Source organism: Athene cunicularia (genome assembly GCF_003259725.1).
Source record: "Athene cunicularia isolate RWA chromosome 5 unlocalized genomic scaffold, athCun1 chr5_part2, whole genome shotgun sequence".
In the NCBI taxonomy this organism is placed as follows: Eukaryota; Metazoa; Chordata; class Aves; order Strigiformes; family Strigidae; genus Athene; species Athene cunicularia.
The window spans coordinates 9,423,602-9,443,134 of record NW_020799102.1 but is presented as its reverse complement, the minus strand read 5'-3'; the positions used below and the strand labels follow the sequence as shown (position 1 = coordinate 9,443,134).

General features: G+C 46.0%; 1 protein-coding gene across 1 annotated transcript in view; it reads left to right on the top strand.

Annotated features, from left to right (window-relative positions):
- The window catches only part of LOC113481147 (USP6 N-terminal-like protein), a 68,753-nt gene that overhangs the window by 19,250 nt on the left and 29,970 nt on the right, over nt 1-19,533 (top strand). The window contains exon 3 of the mRNA XM_026850503.1: nt 14,582-14,853. Within this exon, the coding sequence (XP_026706304.1) occupies nt 14,851-14,853 (3 nt within the window). The 5' untranslated portion in view covers nt 14,582-14,850. The remainder of the gene's footprint in view (nt 1-14,581; nt 14,854-19,533) is intronic.

Here is a 19,533-nt window from a genome sequence, read left to right as displayed (position 1 = left end):
TTTTTTTTTTTTTTTTTTTTTTTTTTTTTTTTTTTTTCTTTCCTTGCAAGGATGTCTGTAGTCATTACAACAAGCCTAGCTCTGATGATGAAAACTGCTTTGAGAACTGTTCAGAGCAGAAGCAAGTCTGCAGGTTTGGGAGAGGAAAGGAAGAAGATAAGCAGGGAAAACTCATGGGGAACTGAAGCTTGGAGAAGCCTTTCCAGCAAACACTCCTTTCTCGTTCAGATGGGCATTATATGAAGACTAGTGGAAATCTGAGTTTCGCTGTAATTTCATTAGCGGCATCCCCATTCTCTTCAGTGGAGCCAGGGTTGTGTCCTCCAGCAAAGTAATGCTGTAAGCCCATGCCTCTTCCTCTGGAACCTCCTTTTAAAGGGAGCCGTCTTCCCACGAAGAGGGAGAAGGTGACATCCATCCCTTCCCGCAGCCGTCCCAGCAAGCCACAGGCTGGTCTGCTCTGGAGGAGCTGCACCCCAGCTCTGGTGGTGTTCAGCAGGGTGGTCACCAGAGCACTTGCCAGAGGAAGAGAGGGCTGCAAGTGCTTGGAGGGACTGTCTGGATTTGTTCCTGTTGAGACCCCACCAGCTGCAAAGCCTGGATGTGTCCAAGCACAGATGCATCCAAGCCCAGGCTGCACTGGCACCAGCTGACCTCTGTGTTAAGGGAGCTCTGTAGGAATCAGCATCCGATGCTTTTAGGTGTGCTGGCTGGAAAGTTTTCTTGTTTGTGGGTGCAAGTATCAAACTGATTTTAAATGCTGGTGTACTGCACAGCTGGAGGCCGGGGTGGATAGGCTCGTGGGGCAGGGTCCCTGGGGTCTGCCTGCCTACCAAGGTCAGAGAGGCACCAGATCCCCTGCAACAACTGCTGAGTGTGTCAGGGCAAACTGGCATTTCTTCCTTTCACTGGCTTTTCCCGGGGTACAAATGGCAGGTTTTGATAATTTAAGGCTTTATACAGAGACTCTGGCGTGGGAGATGTGAACCCAAGTGCAGGCTGGATGTGCCCCTTTTCTGTCCGTAGGAGCTTTAGGCTGGTTATTGTGTTCATTTCAGTTTTCTTCCTGATTGTTTTTTTTTTAAATCAAATTTGATAATGCTGGTCCAAGTAAAGGATAATTAAAATTAAGTAACTTGCCCAACCTCTTACACAGCCCGTGCTCTGTGTGGTTAGTAGTTTAATGAGAAATGAGGCAAGGCATTTTACTTTCCTGTGACCAAGCTGGCTCTGCAGGATTTAGGAGTAAGATGGAATAGTAATTGAGTGTGACGTTGTGGTCTTTAGGGCAAGACTACAGGAAATTCATTGTATTCCTTTGAACAGGATGGAGCTTTTCACGTGATTTTTTTTTTTTTAAACTTTAATTCTGTAATCTTGATCTGTTATCTAATAGCAGGAAGATTCCCTAAACTTGGAAATATATTTAATCTGCTTGGGGAGCAAAAGACTCCGTGTTGGTCTGTCTGGGGAGCTCTGGCTGTCCCCCAGTGTGGGGCATCTTTTTTAGCAGATGCTGTGGATTGCTGTGCTGAGGCAAATGCATTGAATCACCTTTTAACTTCCATTAGGGCTGGAGGAGTTTTTGTTGCAGCAGTCTGCTGCTGTTGGCTCACCTCCAAGGTATGTTGTGGGCTGCGGAGTGCTTGCTGACACGGATCTCCCCCAGACTTCCCCTCTGCTATGTTTTCTACCTGAGAAGTTGCTTCAGAGCAGCTTTCCACTGCATCTTCCCACCCGGTAAAATCTGTCTGTAGGGGCAGTCTGTCATTCCTCTGTCCTGACTGGTAAGATGACTCCTTCCAAACCTCGCTGGGATTTCAGAATGAATAAAAAATATCTTTAAGTCAGTGGCTTTGCTTCAGCAGGTTTGATTACTACTTTCTCCCTCATCCTGATAGCTTTTCTCCTAGACCTTTTTAGGCATGTGTGGATTATAATTTAATTTCCTTTTGAATTTAACAGCTTTTAAAAGGACTGAAATCACATCAGCGGCTGGTTGGAGTTGTGATTGAGGATGCAGAAACTTTCATGCCCTTCTCTTCTAGAGCAGATAATGCCTCAGGTACAAAGGAGAGCAGAGAGCACATTTGCAAACAGTCATATCTCAAGCCCTATGGGTAATGTTTAGCGATACTCTTTTGATCTCACCTGTGACCCTCAGATCCTGAAGAGCACAGCTGAGTCTGCTTCATTACCTTGCCAAGTTTGGGACACATGTGCTGTGGTCCAGAATCCTGGAGAGTTGCTTTTCTGCCACTGCACTTCTCCCTGCTGCTTTTAACGTGGTTTCAGTGCAACACTCCTGCCTGCTTTTCCCTAATAACCTCTTGCCCTGTTTCAGCTAAATTTTTGTGGAGTAGAAACCCTACAGAGTTAATGTTCTGCTTGCTGGAGAGATGCAATCCTAAATTAACTGCTCACCCTGAGGGAAGACAGATGGGACTCTGACAGCCCTGCCAGCTTCTCCTATGCCCGCAGCCCATCAAGGGTAGAAACAGTATGTCTGGTGGCTCTTCACTGGAGATGGTGGTGGTTAGTGCATTGCCACAGGGTGGTGAGACCATGGGGACGCAGGAAATGACTCCTCAGAAGGTTGGGCTGCGGTAGTTAAGGTGTCCACAGAATCGCTCACGCCTGCTCTTCTTCTGTCTGGTTTGGTGGTGGTGAGGCAGCGGCAGAGCCCGCGGCAGAGCTGTGGACCCGCTGTGCAGAGCTGGTGACAGCCCTGAGCATCGCTGGTGTGGCTGGGTGAGGACAGCCACACAGCCTGGCACTGGGTTGCTCCTCACCTTCCCGGGCTCCTCACTGTTGCATCCCTGAAGCCCTGCAGGAGCATGAATGCTTTTCTTGGAGGCTCCTGCAAGCCAAAAGGCAAAGTGCTACAAACCACAACAGCTTCCACTCTAAAAATACCATAAAAGGCTGTGTCCTTAGAAGCTGGGCATGGGAGCAGTTCCCACCCACATTACTGCAGCATGAGTCACTAGGCTGTTGCAACTGCTCTCCATGTGGATGTCCTGGCTGAGGATGCAGTGAGGAGCAGGGGGAGGAAGGGCAACTGCTCCGTAGCACTGTGGAAGTGATGGAAGAGTTACGAAGAAGAGGATGACATGCAGACACACATGAACCTGACTGAACTGCCGGATGGTTTTGATTTCATTAGTTTTTTTGGGTTTGGGGTTTTTTTTTTGAGAACTTCCAGCAAATGCTGCTTGCTGATGATTTGAGCTTAAGGTGTTTGCAGGCAAGAATCTTCTGAATATGCAGAAACACCCAGTTTGCTCTTAGGAAGCACAATGAGTGCCACATAAATAATATGAAGCTGGAAAACCCCTCTGACATGGAAGTACGTTTTATTTACTCTCTTTGAGCAAAGTTTTTCTCTACCTCTCCTCTCTCCTTGTCTTCATCTTCTCTCCCCTACTCTGGTGCAGAAAGAGGCTGCACTTCCTTGTGACAGATGGTGTAAAAACACAGCTTATGTTATGCACTGCTCTTACCCCTGCTTTTTATCCAATATGAAGGGATTGGGGAGTAAATGTGGGTTTGTTTTGGTTTCTTTCCTGAGATACCGCCCACCTGCCCTGGCCCCGGTGATGGTATGGTTATTGTTTTCCCTTTTCCTTCCCTTCTGCTTGATGAAGTCTTGGCTATTGGGGTTTACTGGCTTAAGTTTGTCAGTGGGAAATTCTATAAAAAGCTTCCTTTATTTAGACGCCAACCCAGTAATGACATCATGTGGGCATGTCTTTCAAGTTCCTCCGGGCTGAGCGGATGGAGGGAGGTGGTGGCCGTGGAGCTGAGCCCTGCCTCTTTCCCAGTGCACCTCCGTGGTCCTGCTTGCTGGCTGTCCTTCAAAATAACCCCAGTCCTCCTCTGGGAGGAGCGCAGGGAGGTCCCCCATCAGACCGGTGCATCTGCTTTAGCAAACTTTGTAACAGTATAACATAGCTGTGGTTGTTTTCCTGCTCATCGCTTTCAGGTTAGTCCTTTGAAGTGCTTTTCGGTGGGTATTCACCCTGACTTCTCAGGGAAGCAGGAGGCTTCCACACTCATTATCTTCGATGCTACTAAATTTTGCATTGGGCCAGTTTCAGATAACTTTGACAGAGGAGCTGGTGGACTAAAGGTACTGCATGGACAGGCAGAGAGCAGGGGGAATGGGCACAGATGAGATGTGATGCCTGTTTTATGGTGGAGGGAAGGGGACAGCTGGGGAGGTCAGCAGGGCAAGAATTGGCCACTGAAGTAATGGACTGAAAAAAATACTTCTTTCTGTGTGGTTTGTTTTGGTGTTGTTTTTTTTTTTTTTTAATACTGCTTTGAGCATTTCTGAATGGGGGAGAGATGTATATTTGTTATGGGTTAGAAAGTAAATCTGGACTTGTGACATGGACAAAGTTTCTGGGCCTTCTGGAGAAGGTGTTCCTGGATTTCATTTACATCTTTGGAGGAAACAGCATGCTATGGTGCACTAACCTTCCCCTTGTAGATGCTCAGTTTGTTAAAACGTTAGCACAGGTGTTCCTTTAGCTGCCTGCGGTAATTCCTGGGTATTTTTCTATATGATCAATAGACCAGAGCTTGTTTAAGCAATGAAATAGTACAAAACTCTGCTGGGGAGCGTTTAGACTCCCTTCTGCTCACCCTACTGTTGAAGGAAGCCATCAAGTTGCTGTACATCATGGCTATTTTGCTGCCTGCTAAACATTGTTTACACCCTTTAGAACTGGGAGGATTTGGGGGAGCAGACTGACTAACCAATTCAGTTTGTCCATAATGCAAATTTTTTCAATCCTACCTAGAATTTGTGTCAGACGAAGGGTGGTTTCCAGCTCTGCACCAACATTTGCTCTGAACTGCTGCTCTGCTTGTTGACGTTACCTCCTTCGCACATTCTCCACCTCAATACTCTGAAGTATTAAAAAATAAAAATAAATTCATATTGCACAAACATTCTGTAACTCAGTATGGGTGGCTGAAATACTTTGTTCTCTTCAGAAGGTTGTTTTGCAAAGTTAGGTGGTGCTAGAAGAAATTAAAAGATTTGCAGGTGCCAGTTTCAGACTGTATCTTACCATCAGATGGCACAGAAAAGTGGGATCTTTGAGGAAGCAAAGACTTTTCCCAATATCTCTTGTGTTCCCTGGCAAGAAAATCCAGTGTTCAAACTACCACCTTAATTAAAAAACAAGCAAACATGTTTTTACCATTGGGAAGTGACATCTGATAATGTTTTGCCTAAAGAAGGGGTGTGGGGATTGGATATTTTTAGCTGCAGCTATTCTCAAGTTGTTCTTTTATGACCTTCTCTTAATAATGCATTTCTCTAACACTTTCTTTACAGTTTTTGTAGTTCCAGAAGCTTTTTTGGCCAAAGGTATGTTGCTGGGGGGAGGTGAAGAGGGAGGAGCAGCCTACAGGCAGAAGTATTGAAATCTGTTTTCCGGTGGATTGTGGTGTCTAGTAGGGCACAATGTTAGAGCTGGGTGCAGCCCCTGAGGGACCTTTCCCAGGTCAGAGGGGTGGCTTATGCTTCAGCTTTTCCCCCAGCTGCAACAACTGTAAGACTGCCACTACCTGCTTCTTAAAAGCAGTTGAGAACAGGATCAAAAACCTGAATTTGGACAAGTTTAAAAGGTTGGAAAAGGAAAGCATCAACAAATGAGTGTTGTTCTGATGGAGATGCTGTAGTGCAGGAGTCCCATGGGAGGCCAGGCATAAGGAATGGCAGCTTAAATTTCAGGTTTTTGTGTAGTGGTTTGGGCTGTGGCTAACTGGAGACACCTGGGATTTACCTTCAAATGTTGTTGTCTCTGAGATGAGAGAATCAACAAAGTCCTGTGTAAAACCTAAAGGTCATCTTCATCATCCTTGCCTGATGTCTACAGACTAAAAAGCCCTCACAGGGCTGGGGTTCATGTGAGTTGGTCCTGGGCCTTTACAAACATCAAAGTGGCCATGAAAAAAGCTTCTCAAAGGGAAGTGGTATAAAAAGCAGGAGAGCAGAAGCATTTTCAGGTTGGGTTGCTGATGCTCTGTCTCTTGGTACTTAGCAGCAGAGATGGTTGGGCTTTCCAAAGTGAACTGCACCGTTAGGTGTTTCTCTGTGCTTGCCTCTGATGACATTGGGTGAGGAAAGCAATTAAACTGAGTGTAAATAATAAGCACATGCCATGTGGCCGCGGGCAGGAGGAAGGACAGGCAAAAGGTGTCCATGCTGCATCCACAGTGTGCTGCTGCATCGTGGTGGGCATAGGGGGAGTTGAACCTGGCAATGGGGCTGGAGAGGTGTCTGGCTTAGGCTGAGCCTGGGAGAGGGACAAAGAAGGTATTTAAGTCGTTGTTTACTTGCTTATATGTATATAATTTTTTTTTTCTCAACACCCAAATCAGCTATGAGGAGCTTCTGCTAATTGGCAATAAATGAAATGAGACTGTTCAGCTTGCCAACGAGTCCTTTTATGCTGTGGTGGCTTTTTAACAACCACAAGCCCAGTCAGAAACAACAGCCCAACCTACTGAAAGTGTGAACACTGCACACAGTCACTGGTCCAGCCTTGAGTTAGATAAAAAACCCAGGATTGCTTCTCCCCAAAACACCAAGCCCACATCCTGTAGCTGCTGGCAGGGGAGAGTGGGACTGGGGGGGTGCGGGGCCCTGCGCTGCTCTGGGGCTGGGCAGGACTTGCCACAGTATAGAAGATCTTACTTGAAAGAGGTTATGGATCACTTAACACCAGAAACTTGCCAAAATGGTCTTTTTTTTTCTGGTGTTCTTTGACTGATTTAGTTTGAAGCTCATACTTTCAAAATCTGTTCAGTCTTTGGAAGAGCCTCATGCCAAAGTAGTTGCCAGAGTTAAGACCTGACATTTCTGCTTCTGCATGAAACCTCCTGGGAGCTTCCACCAGCAGATAGTACAGGGCTGGTGCTGAGCTTCTTCTGCAGGAGTGTTTGTGACTCCACGTTTTCCCTTGCATCAGTTTTGGTGTATAAAGTGGCTGTCTGGGTAATGCTTTCATTGTATGGAACCACTGTGTGTGTATGAAGACTCTTTGGGCTTGGCAACAGCCGTCGTGGGCAGATTTCAGTTAGGAATTTCCAAAGTGTCACCTTGGGTTGTGGTAGCTGAATATTTCGTATCCTGAATAATACTTGGACTTCTGGTGCTCTTCTTGGTTTTAGGACCTGACAGTTGATACTCTGGTTGCTTAAAAAAAATAAAAATAAAAAGTGACTGAGTGTGTGCATTCATTCAGTGCTTTTTTGGGAACTGCAAGCTTGCACCATATTTCCATGTGACACCTGTGTTTAATTCTGTATTGCTCACTGTCAGGAGTGCCACGGGCTTAGTGCCTGGTATCAGAGAGTTTCGTTTGGTCGCTGAATAAAAGAACAGCATCAGCAAGAATGGAAGTTTCATCCGGGTGGTTTTGGGGTGAAATGTGGTGATAAGAGATCTGGCAGGAAGGAAGCGCAGTGCATGGTGAGAGGAGAGAATCAGCAGATATTCAAGGTACGATACTTGGAGTATGATACAGCAGATAGAGTGGGCAGAGTATCTTCTGGAGACAGCCTGCAGATGCAAAACAAGGGCAGCCAGGTCAGTGGTGCAGAGTTGGCCCTGTCTCTTCAGGACACGCAGCTGGAGCGCTGTCTCCTCCGCAGGACCTGTAAGGTGCTGGCGGAGGTGCTGGAGCGTGCAGTCCCTGGTGCGGGAGGGAAGAGACTGGACTGTGCCCGGGTCTGTGCTGGGTTTGCTGGGCGGGCCCTGAAGGGCCTCTGTCCCAAACCGTCCCCTGCTGCTTTTCGTTGGGAGCCAGCCTGTTCTACTGAAAACCCTTCCGAAACAACGAGGGGAGAAACAGTCTGGGAAAGCAAATATTTTCTGATAACAGTGAGCAACAATACAAGCTTTTGTTTTCTGTCAATGGAAGGAAATGGGAGAAACACGTAGTAGCTTTAGCACAGCACAGGCTTTACTGCTGCAAAAGAGATGCAGTGCTCACCCTCCTGGAGTGCATCCCAGGAGAGGATGGTGGGGAGATATCCATAAGGAGAGGATAGGCTGTTTGGTGCCGGTGGGAAAGGCACTGCTTTTGTTTTGCTGCAGCCAAATAGCTGTCTGAAGCAGGTGCCAAAGGGAGGTCTGTGACCAGCGAGCCCAAATGGGAATCCAGGCCCAGGCTTGCATGGGAAATGGGAACTGGGGAGATGAATGCTTTTGTTTGTACTCAGCCAGGAGAAGACTGAAGTAACTGTGCTTTAAGTTAAAGGTGGGCTTACAAAGACTCATCTCTACTCAAATAACGGTGATGATAAAGAGTAAACCAGCTCTGATCTCTGCTCTCTGGAAAAATCCTTTTTGCTGAAAGACTTGATGTTTTATGAACAATAAAATGCAAAAAACTCCTGTGCAATTGCTGTTGTATTTTGAAGTGTTAGCTGAAGGCCTGCAGGCATGTTCTAATTTGAGTATGGATGATATTCTTTGTGTTGGCCCCACTCTGCTTTAGGGGTAAAAAAAGATATTTCTTTGTGCCTTTCCTATCAAAACACCCTCCACTGCGCTCAGATGCTTATTCATTGACAACCCTTTTCCAAGCCTTCTTGCATGGTGCTGAGTCCAGCTGCACTTCAGTAGGATGCATTCAGCTCTCCCTGAAGAGAGAAGGTTTTGCCTTTTAGAACAGAAAGATTCCCATTTCCCAAGCTGCCAAGGAAATCATCATCCTGCTTGCAAATGTCTTTTGTAGCAATTAACTGAAATTTTGTGTTTATAAGTGAACATGTTCTAAATGAACATGTTTTAAGTGAACTGTCTAGTTGTTGCTTTGTTGGGTGGTTGCTCACGCATTTTTAAGATAAAGGTGTCTTTCAAGTTATCTTTTGTTCTGTTTTCTTTAGCTGAGCATGTCTTCAGTTAAGTAAGACTGCATTTGAAACAGTTGTGTGTGTTTGTTTCCTGGGGAGAACAGCATCTGCTGCTGCTTTTATGAGCAGCCTTGCAAGGGTCTCCATTGTACCAAATGCTTGTCTTTTTATCACTGCCACAAGCTCTCATCTACTCAACTTCTTCCTCTGCTTTTTATCTTGTCCAAGAAGGGGGTTTGTAATTTTTTTAGTTCTTCCAAGCATACTGTCACCTTCCCCATGCAAGCTCCAGCTTTCACTGGAAAAACCCTTCTCAAACATTTTCATGAACAGACTTGAGTCTGCTGTGGTCCCCTTTGACTTGCTTTTATCTCACTTCCATTGCTGGCCTTTATGCACATCAGAAATGCTGAGGACATGGAAAACAGTAATTGTAGGTGGTAGGTCCATTGCAGTTTTGAGCACTGTTTTTTTTCTGAAGCATATTTGATCGAATGTGCTGCCTGAAAAACTAGAAATGGAAAGATGATGTCTGGTTTGATGTCTGCCCATGTCATCTGGCTCCCTTGGTTGTGTGTCCCCATGAGCACTGGGCTCCATGGTGGCACCTGCGGGTCTGGGTCTGTATCAGACCTTCTTGGGGCTCTCCATGCACCACATGGGGCTGGCTCAGGCTGTTCACTGGGCCACCCTTCCACCTCCAAGTCCCTCATGGGGTAAAATGAGGCATGAGCCAGGTAACATGCTCAGGCATCATGTTCTCCCAGTAGAAGCCAAGCCAAATTTGTGCCTCCTCCCGATGTTGTGATCCTTACAGGAGGTTTCCAAACCTCGGGTGGGGAAGACACTGAGTTGGCAAACCTGCATTTCTGGTTCACACACAGTGGTACATGCCACAAAGTGTGGCAGTGCTTCTCCTGGACAGAGGGCTGTGTGCTGGGGGCTCGGCCTTGCTGCCCCAGGGTGGGAGAAAGCACTGCCAGTGTGGTAAAGCCCATGAGATAGATGGCAGAGCAGTGGCATGAGCAATCCTTGCCGAGCCCTCCCAAGGCTGGTGTTTAGCTAATTAGGAAACACCCCAAGTGTTGAGGGTGTGCTTGCAAGGAAAAAAAGTGTTGTTGGGGGCTTTGGGGTAAGCGTGGGGCTGGTGGAGGAGTGGGAGGACTCATTTCGTCCCCCAAGCACATAGTCACCAGCTGTTTACACCCACTGCACCAGTGACTATGTAGCTTCGCTCGGGGACTGGGGACTCCCTGCTGCAGTGACGGGGAGATACGCTCCACGCTTGTCAGGGGTTGTGGTTGGCAGCATGGGCTCGAACCGCCGTGTCAGGAGCACTGGTTCAGCTGCTGTTGATGCCACTTGCCACTGGTCACTGCCCAGCGTGGCACTTCCCAGCTGCTCGCTGCCAGTGCTGGGGCTTTGCTGGTGACCAGCAGGTTTGTGTCCTCTTCCACACTTCGCTCTTACCACCAACACACCCATCTGCATTTCCACCGCTCCCCTGAGCATCATTTTATTGCAATATCTAAAGTACAGAAACAGTTATTGCAATAATATAGCTTACTCTACAATATCAGTACCATTTCATTTTCCCTGGCTGGAAAGTAGTGTGTCTGTCTTTCAACCCCAGCAGTCTCAATGGATCCATTTTTAGTATCAGGTTTAATTTTACATTGACCACGGTAGAGTAACAGCCAAATACATTGTGAATTGTAAGATGTATTTCAGAGCCCTGACCATATGACACAGATGTTGATTTCAACACTATCAAAAAAACCCAACAAAAAACCAACAGCCCTTGAGTTATTTTTATATTGACTCCTAAGCAGGTGAGCTGCTTTTAACAGGGTGTTCTACACAACCATTGCTGTTTCATAAGCTGAAGTGTTACGTCTGCCATAAGTCTTTGCCTCCAGTTGGATTTTATAAATGTGTTTTCCACAAAGGGAATAGGGGAGGACTTCTTGTGTGAACAATCTCCTCAAAGGGAAAGCAACCATTAAATTTTCTTGTTTATATGAAATGTTGCTTTTGCACAAAAAAAATAGCAAAAATTCCTGTGGCTGTTCATTTGGGGTAATTTTAGGAGCTATCAACATGAAAAAAAGGAAGGGAAAGGTCATGTTGTAATTAAAAAAGGATTGCTTTCATACTCTTTCAAAATTTTGTGTATCCTAATGCTGTCCTGCATATGGTTCAAGGCTGTAACAGAGCTTTGGGAAACATTTTTCCGGTGCTTTTCAGTGTCAGATCACATACTTCTTATTTCCCTGCAGTTTTCTCTTGGTGGACATGCTTGTGGGGGGCTTTGGTAGATGAAAAGAAGTTAATAACAGCTCTCCCGTTAGCGTTCAGAGATGCTGTTTGAAAATAATGCAAGTCCAAGGTACTGCCAGCAAAATGGTCAGGGAGTGTCCTTTGCAGAGGCTGCCAAATACAAGTGATTTACTGCATGGGGTTCTGTATTTGGAGGCAGTATGAGCTGATTAAACTCATTAAAGCGGTTGAAACAATAAGGGTGGTACTTGAAGAACCTCATTTAAAATACATGTTTTACTAAGGGATGGGCATTAGTCTGGGTCAGGGTCAGGCTAATGGCTCAAGCTGCCTCCACTGCTAAAAATGGCGTTCAGCCAGGGCTCTGGCAAGTGGTGCAAGACCCACACGGTCAGCATAGGTCTCACTTTAACTCAGCTTATAGATACACAACTTAGAAATCATTCACCTCAATTATTTTGGGCAAGTTTTCCACAGGCAAGCTGCATCTGGTTATTAGTGGATTTTTAGCTTCCTACACATTTTCATCAGTTGTCCCAGTGACTTTATATAACGGTGCATTTGTTATTTCCTTATTTGTGTTTTAAAAAAGATGCTGCCCCTCTGCGCCAAGGAGAGCACAGGCTGCTGGCAGCACAATAGCTTATTTTTTGCATCTTTGTTCCTTTGGTTTTGGCTCTTGACCATTGCTAGCTCCACAGTGTCCAGGGTGACATCCTAGGTATCAGCCAGGATGCATGTCCTCACCCCACTGCTTCAGGCACGTGTTAGGTGTGGGTGTCCTCTAGCTGGCTGTGGCTGCCAAGCTGAAAACCAAGAAAAGTTTAAAACTGCAAAAGGAGATGCAGTAAGAGCTTTTAGCTTACCCAAAATTGCCATGTGATGCTGGAGACAAGAATGACCATGGGGATGGTAAAAAGGAATAGTAGCGTGTCCCATGATGTTGCTACATGAATAAAAAAAAATAAAATACAGTATTTTGTGAGGAATGCATGTCCAAGTGGAGAACGACTGTCCTTGTCGGTTCCTTTAGTTTATGGTTAAAGAAATGTAAACTGCTCTTCCAGTCTTAAGGAAACAGAAACAGCTGGTTCCTATGCTCCGTGTTTATATAGTTCCTTTCCAGGTCAGTGCATCACCCGAAAGAAGGGGAGGTGTTTGTTTTTTTTCCCCCTTGATTTTTCTGGCCTTTTTATAGACACTGAAATGGAGGAAGAAGCGAATGCAAAGAGAAAATTAGTCTTCAATTCCCAAAGCAGCACATGGATTTTTGCATTCTTCAGTTTACTTCTCTTTGTTTAATGAGAAATCATTTAAATAACGATGCTTTAAAAAAATAAATCATTCTTCTTGGGGTTTTGTGCTGGTTTTTTTTTTGTTTGGTTGTTTTTTTGCTATTGTTGTTTGGAAAGGATGAGTTCCTGTCAAAAAGAGCTTAAAAAAAGTGTTTGGATGCTCTTTTATTCCCCATGAGGTCTAAAAATAGAAGCTGTTGAAGAATTGCTTGTAGATTTCTCTGTTCTGATCAGAGGGTTTAGCTTATGTCTAAAACAACGTCTTCTGACCTTGCAACAGCTGAACTTTGCAGAAGCACCAAGGCTAGGCTTACTGGGTGTAAGCAGGGAGGAGAGCAATTCTCTTTATCAGCCCTCTTGCTTCTCTTATCTCCATCTTTGGGCAGAAGACCTTAACCTGAGCACCAAGGCACAGCACAGAAAAAATGCATGTGAGAATGAGAGTGAGACGTAAGTGCTGGGAGCACAGGAAGGGTGGTGGGGAGAAGGTTGAGGTTTTATTTACTGGCAGCACTGCCGGGCACTCTGGTAGTGTTGAGGCAGGTGGATAGTATGTAAATGTAGCCTCACATATTTTTTACTTCTTTCTGTTACTAAAAGGCTTGGTGAATGTATCTTGGTTTCATGGTATTGCCCTAGTCTGGTGGCAAAGTATTATCATTGTCATGACCACAGTTTTCCATCATACTTTAAAAGCTTGGTGCAAATTGTGAGAACAGAGGGAAATGTGTGTAATCTGCATTATAATGCATGTAAGCCACGTTATAAACCACTCATTGATGATGTAGATATAATGTAATCTGTGTTATAGGTTACTTGATAGTAAAGGTGGCCGCCTCTGAAAGGGTGTGAAGCCTTCTGTGCTTTGGGGTCTCCATGTTGTTGTGTCTAGGTGCTGGAGGGGTGACAGCAGAGAAGTTCAGCACAGGACGGCCCAGGAACATGGGCAAAAGTCTATTCACTAATGCTTGTGAGGGGGATCGGAGGAGAGGTGGTGTTATTTAAAGGGGCTGCTCATCATGAGGGTGAGCTGGGCTTCCTCTCCCAGGCATCAGTGCACACTTCCCTCTCCCGGTGCCTACTGGCTTCAAACAGAAGCATTGCACTTCGGGTTGATGACTTGATTTCACACTTGTGAAACCAGTGAGTTGCTTCTCTGGTTGCTTAAGGTGGGAATTAAAAACTTGTTTAAAAAAAGTGATAGCTATTTGTTGAGCTTTGGTGTTCCTTGAGCTGTGTTAGCTGTTTGGATGTGTCGGGTAGGAACTGCAAGTGCTCGAAGGTGGCTCTGGCGGTGCTGCCGGTGCCAGCTCTTCTGCCCCGTGAGTCAGTGATACTGTGTTATTGGTCTTAATCTGATCAAAGTCCCATATGCTGCTTCTCCCTTTCCCACCAGCTTGTTCCTGGAGGAATGGCCTGGTTTCCCATTGCATCCCTTCTTGGTGGCAACATGCTTTTAGTTGGCTGAAGTTGGTTGTAATACTGTGCCCTTGGCTTGGGCAGGGGGAAGCTGAGTTGCTGGTAGCATGTGTCTGCAGATACAAAGGTGGGGTGGATTCTGAGATCTGTGTGGGAAGCCCACAACAGGGCCAGAAAATGGGCTAAAACACAGTCCCCTGGTACAAACTAGGTGCTGGGTTGTGTCTAAGCTGAGCATTCCTGGATAAACATGCTGGACAAGATGATGTTGTGCAGCTGCAGGCATGCAGGCTGGTTTTCTAGTACCTGGCATGTATGGCCAGATAGTTGTAAAATTCCTGCCCAGCTCCAAACAAAATCCCTATAACAAGTCCTCTGTGTTAGTGCAAGTCCGTGCTGGGCCAGGCTGATGCTGTGATCTGGGTGGGGAGGAAACTCATCCTGAAAAAGCCACCAAATCAACAAAATCTGAGCATAACCCACGCCAAGGGTTTTCTTGCAGTGCAGGCGAGCGTAGTTTACTTTTCTCGCTGGGTGCCCTCCTGTTACAGCCTGTTCCTTCCCCACCAGGCTGAGACACTGCCCTGCTGCCTGCTCCTGTGGGACCTGCCTTTCCTCTATGTGCAGAGACCCCCTGTGCCAGGAACGGACCGTGCTTCTGCTGTGCCAGAACTGGAAAACTTACCAACTTCTTCCTTCCTTTGCAGCGAGCCTGAGGGAAGAGACAGCCTGCGTGCTGATTGCCTCCTGCCTCGCCTTTTCTCCCAGCCGCTCCCAGGGAGCTCTCACGGGCCAGCGGAGCGGAGGGGAGAGCCGCCGCACTGAGGGCATTTGGCCAGTGGGCTGCGGTGGCCAGAGTCCTCGTCACCCCGCAGCAGAGACAACCAGCCCCTGCTGGGTAGATGCCCGCAGGGGAGAGGACGACTCCAGGTGAACTGATGCATCTCGGCACCTGGTACCAGGCTCAGGTAAGGGCATGTTGCTTGGAACCCGGTTTCATTTCCACGCTCCCTTCTCTGAACTCATAAACTGGCTTCAGAGCAGATGAGAATCGCTCTGAGAGCTGTCACGTTCTGTGGGTACACATGTAATAAATCGACAAGATATCATCTGTGATACTGCTGGATGCTTCGGCTTGTTGGGACGTTGCTGGTGGCATCAAAGTGAATTGCAGTGGAGGTTCTCACTTGGGTGTTCCCAGCACCTCTGCTAAGGGAGGTGAGCATGTTTTTATCCAGTGCAGTTTCAGTTGTAATATGCGTTTACTGGGACAGGAGCTTGTTTGAATTTTCTGTAACACATCTGTGATCGTATAAATGATCTATGGGCAGTCATTTTCAAGGAACCTAAGATAGTTAAAACACAAATCTTGCAATTCAGCTGGCTTAGTGCTCCTTAAAAAAAAAAAAAAAAAAAAAAAAAAAAACAGGATCTCCTGTATCTGGGTTCATCCTGCTTGATAGTAATTTCATTCCTGAAGTCATAATTCACTTTGCGAGTGCAAGCCTGGTTTCCTTTGTGGTAGCAGGGTTGTGAGTGCCGGATTTGGGCTAAAATTGGTGATGTGCTGTCCGGTGACGTGTTGTTTTGAAGCTGGTGCCTGATCAGGGTGTTTGCAGTCTGGGTTTGTTAATGAGGAGCTGTGGATGGGGATCAGCAGAAGTCCTCAATGCAAGTGCATTGGGCGTGTTGTCCATTTGGGGATTGAAATTTGGGTTTCTAGTGAAAAATCATTGTGCAGCTGTGCTGCTGGAGATGGGGACGCTGGCCGGTCTTGTACCCAGACCTCGGGAGCAGCTTGACTTCCGCGTGGAGAGACAGGTCTGGCACAGCAGAAGCCCCGGCACGTGGCCATCACTTCCTCCGGCAGGTTGTCCCCTCCCGGCCGCGCAGCCCTGCGTGCTGGCACCCGCCTGCCGCAGCCTGCAGCTCCTTCTGCATGTTGTGGAGGCTTGCAGGTTTCCTCGGGCCGCGGCGATGCCTTCGAAGCAGATGCAAAGCCACGCTTTTTTTGCCGGTGCTGGGTAGGTACATGGTGTAACCCTGCAACTTTGCTTTTGAAAGGCTTTAAACACAGGGGAGAATAGCCTCTGATATCAGCTTGGCCCCCCAGATTATACCAGGAAACCAGGATGGGGAGTTTGCTGCGAGCTGATAGCCTGCATGGTTTGAAGCATGTCAAGGTACCTGTTTCATGCACTTAAAATATCCCTGATAGGATTTATTCAACTTTTTGCAGCTTGCTTTAGCTGCTTTGTAAGCAGAGCGTGGCCAGCTTTATTCCAGGGCGTGCAAGCGCACAAGTCACTGTTACAACCAGTGGTAGCTTTACAAGTGAGAGCAGTGCTTTGCTGGGAAGTGGTGAGGGCTGCAGGTGCGCCTCATGCAAGGATCTCACCTCTTAGCAGATGTTGTATAAGCATTTCCACTTGCATAGATGCATAAGCATTTCCTTTAAGCCTGTACCCTAAAGGAAAAATCGCAGGTTTATGCCTTAGACAGCTAAAGGTATAAAACACTGTGTTAAGATGTGCTTTTAAAATAGAATGTGAAACAGGAACAGCGACTTGTTGAGTTTCAGCAGTGGTAGATGTGGTTGTAGTAAGTACGTACCTTTTTTGCTTTATTCCACAGCAGTAGTTTCAGTCTGATAGAGGCCAGCGTAGTGTTTAAGTATGGTGTGTCAAAATTTGCCTTTTTTTTTTTTTTCTTTTTTCTGAACAGCAGTCTCTATTAGTAGTTAATTGGGCACATTCAGGACTCCAACACACCTTCACCTAAACTTATTCCTCCTTTGTCAGTGACCTTCTGCTTGCAGTGGCATGCAGAAAAAAAATCATACACATTTCCATGGGCTTGGGTGCAGCTGGATGGGAGAAATGTACAGTGCTGTGAGATGTTGCTGAAGCAAAAATGCAAATTTTACAACTTTTGCCCTGGAGATGGAGCATGCTGAGGAGGGGAGCAGGTGGCTGAGATGACTGCTTCGGGGAAGTAACTTAAGATTCTGTAACTCAACTATATTTGATTGTACGCCTGCATCATGCTTGCCTTTAATTTGTTCTAACTGGTGGAAGCAGCAGGAACAGAGAAACATCCAAAACGTAGAGCCTATAATCTCAAGTGGCTTGAGTAGATACTTTTTGACAGCATAAAATGTTTTAAAATTGGGTTCCAGAGTATCCTCAATGCAGCCCAAGTCTGAGAACATGATGCTATGCTGTGCTTTCTAAAAAGAATAGATTTTTACTGATATATTTATTTTTCAGAAGCCCTTCTGCCAAGTGGCACTGGATCTACAGTTCACCTTGAAGCAAAATGGTGAATTTGAGCAATACAATCTGATGCTAGTGCACCCTGACAGTGTAAAACCTTTGTAAAACCAGCATAGAATAATGTAAAACTTTGCTATTTTCCTTGTAAGGAGGCAGAAAGGACTTGAAGAGACTGAAAATTTAGCCACTTTGGCTCATATGGGTTGCTTGGTAGCATCACCACAGCTGCTCCATTCAAAGGCTGGGAAACCACTTTCTGGCCAAGGTCCCAGCAGCAAAACCACTTTGCAAGGAGGGCTTGGAGGAGTCAGATCTGGAATCCCAGTTGTAGTGAATTTCTAGGAGGGCATCTCAAGACATGCTGATGTGCAACCACCTGCAACCCACTGCAGGACCCATCAGCTAAGCCTTTGATGTCTCGGCTCCAGTTCTTAGACCACATCCATTTGCATTTTTGATGTATTAAATTCTGCATGGAGGTCTCGTGTACTGGTGGAGTTTAATGAAGGTTTGTCCTTGTTTCGTATAGATTGAGCAGTGGGGAGAGGAGGACCTGGTGGTGAGCCGAGGGCTGTAGCTGTGGCATTGGCAAGTGCCCTCTGTGGAGAGAGGTGTCAGTGCCTCTGCCTTCTTCTGAGGGAGCGAGTGGGAGACGTCACGTCATGGTTGGGGGTGACAGGGGATGCGTGTGTGTGTGTGTGTCCCCAGGCCGTGGCGTGAGCAGCACTGCCGCTGAGCCGTGGGAAATGCTCAGTTCCTCTTCTGGGCAGCGAGCAGGGTTGCAACATGCAGGATGGTTGCCTGGTACCACTCCGTGCCAGGCAGCAGGAGCTCGGCAGATCGTACTGGAAAGGTACAGGGCTTCTGAGGGAGGGTTATAACTGTAAATCTGATTTATGGATAACAATTCTTGCATCGTCTTGGATTTGTGATGCAGACACCTTCTTTCTGCTGCCAATACTTGAGATCCCAGCTGGTGAATTAATTTCAGGAAAGTTGTCCTCATCCAAAATTTGGATATTTTATTTCAGGTTTGCTGATGGCTAGATAGTGTCCAATGCAGGTAGGCAGTAACATGCATTTTCATTAAGCATCTTTAGGCTTACTGTTGCGGGGATTAATTTTTACTTCCTTAAATTGTCGACTGCAAGTTTTAGTGTGAGATGACAGATTGTGACATTTTCAACTCATTCTTTTTAAAAGGAACTATTTGGTAACCTTGTTTCCCAGTTGAATTTAAGTGTACATGGCTTGGGGCTTTCTATTGCTTATGTCCTAGTAAATTTATCTAATACCATTCTTGCGTTGTTCACATCTCTTACCATTCCTGTTCATGGCTGCTTCAGCTTGTGTGTTTGTCATGGAAGAAAACCCCTATTTGCTGGGAAAATACAGTACTCACAGGAGAAAATTGTGTGATAGGCTTGAGAAAGTATTTAAGTGGTGTATTAGAAGAAAAAGGAAGTCTTCAGTCTTATATAGGTATATGGAGAAGTGCGGCAGGTACGGGCTGCACCTATTTATAGGTGGCTTATTTGTATCAGGGCAGAATTATGTATTTCATCAAACTCTCCAGAAAATAAATGTCTCAGAAGTTTTCATATACACAAGGTGTCATTTCCCTCAAGCATAACTTCATGGTGTCAAACTACTCTGGAGTTCGAGTATGCACAGAATTAAGTAATAAAAATATCCATGTTGGATATCTGTAGTCAACAGGGGCTGTTGCAGAGCTAAGCTATACTGTTCCCTCCCCAGAGAACTTTGAATATCAGGTAGTGAAGTGCAGCATTGCCTTCGTACTCCAAAAAGCAGCAATATTGTGGTCAGACGCTGAGGCCAGCACAGCCACTTGCCATCTCCATCCCTCCCACTGCCATTAACCATTTTCTCTGCTTTCAAGTTTTTTCCTAAATTTGGACTTTTGCACTGTTACAGTAGAAAGAGGAAACAAATGTGCACATTCCAGGTATGAGATGCAACGCTGGCTCCTTTGCACCAGCCTGGCCTTTGTGGCTGCAGAGAGGCTTTCACAGAGGCAGATGCCAAAATATATGTGGTCTAACTGCTGTCTTCTGCTGTGCAAACCCTCACATGTACCAAATCACTCTTCCTTTGGTTATTCTATTACAGAGTGTGGTCAGAAACATTCAGAATAACTTCCACTTTGTAAATTTCTTGAAAAATTTCCCATTTAATTTGACATACAGTTTATTTTTTCCCTCCAGCCTGTAGAATATTTGTATTTTTAGCAGCATGTAAAGGACCTAATTTGAATTCTTTAGCCCCATAACAACCAAAAACCAATGTCAGAAGTAGGGGAGTGAATTTGTCTTTGAGTTAAACTTTGCAGAAGAAAGATGTGAGAAGGAGAAGATGCAGAT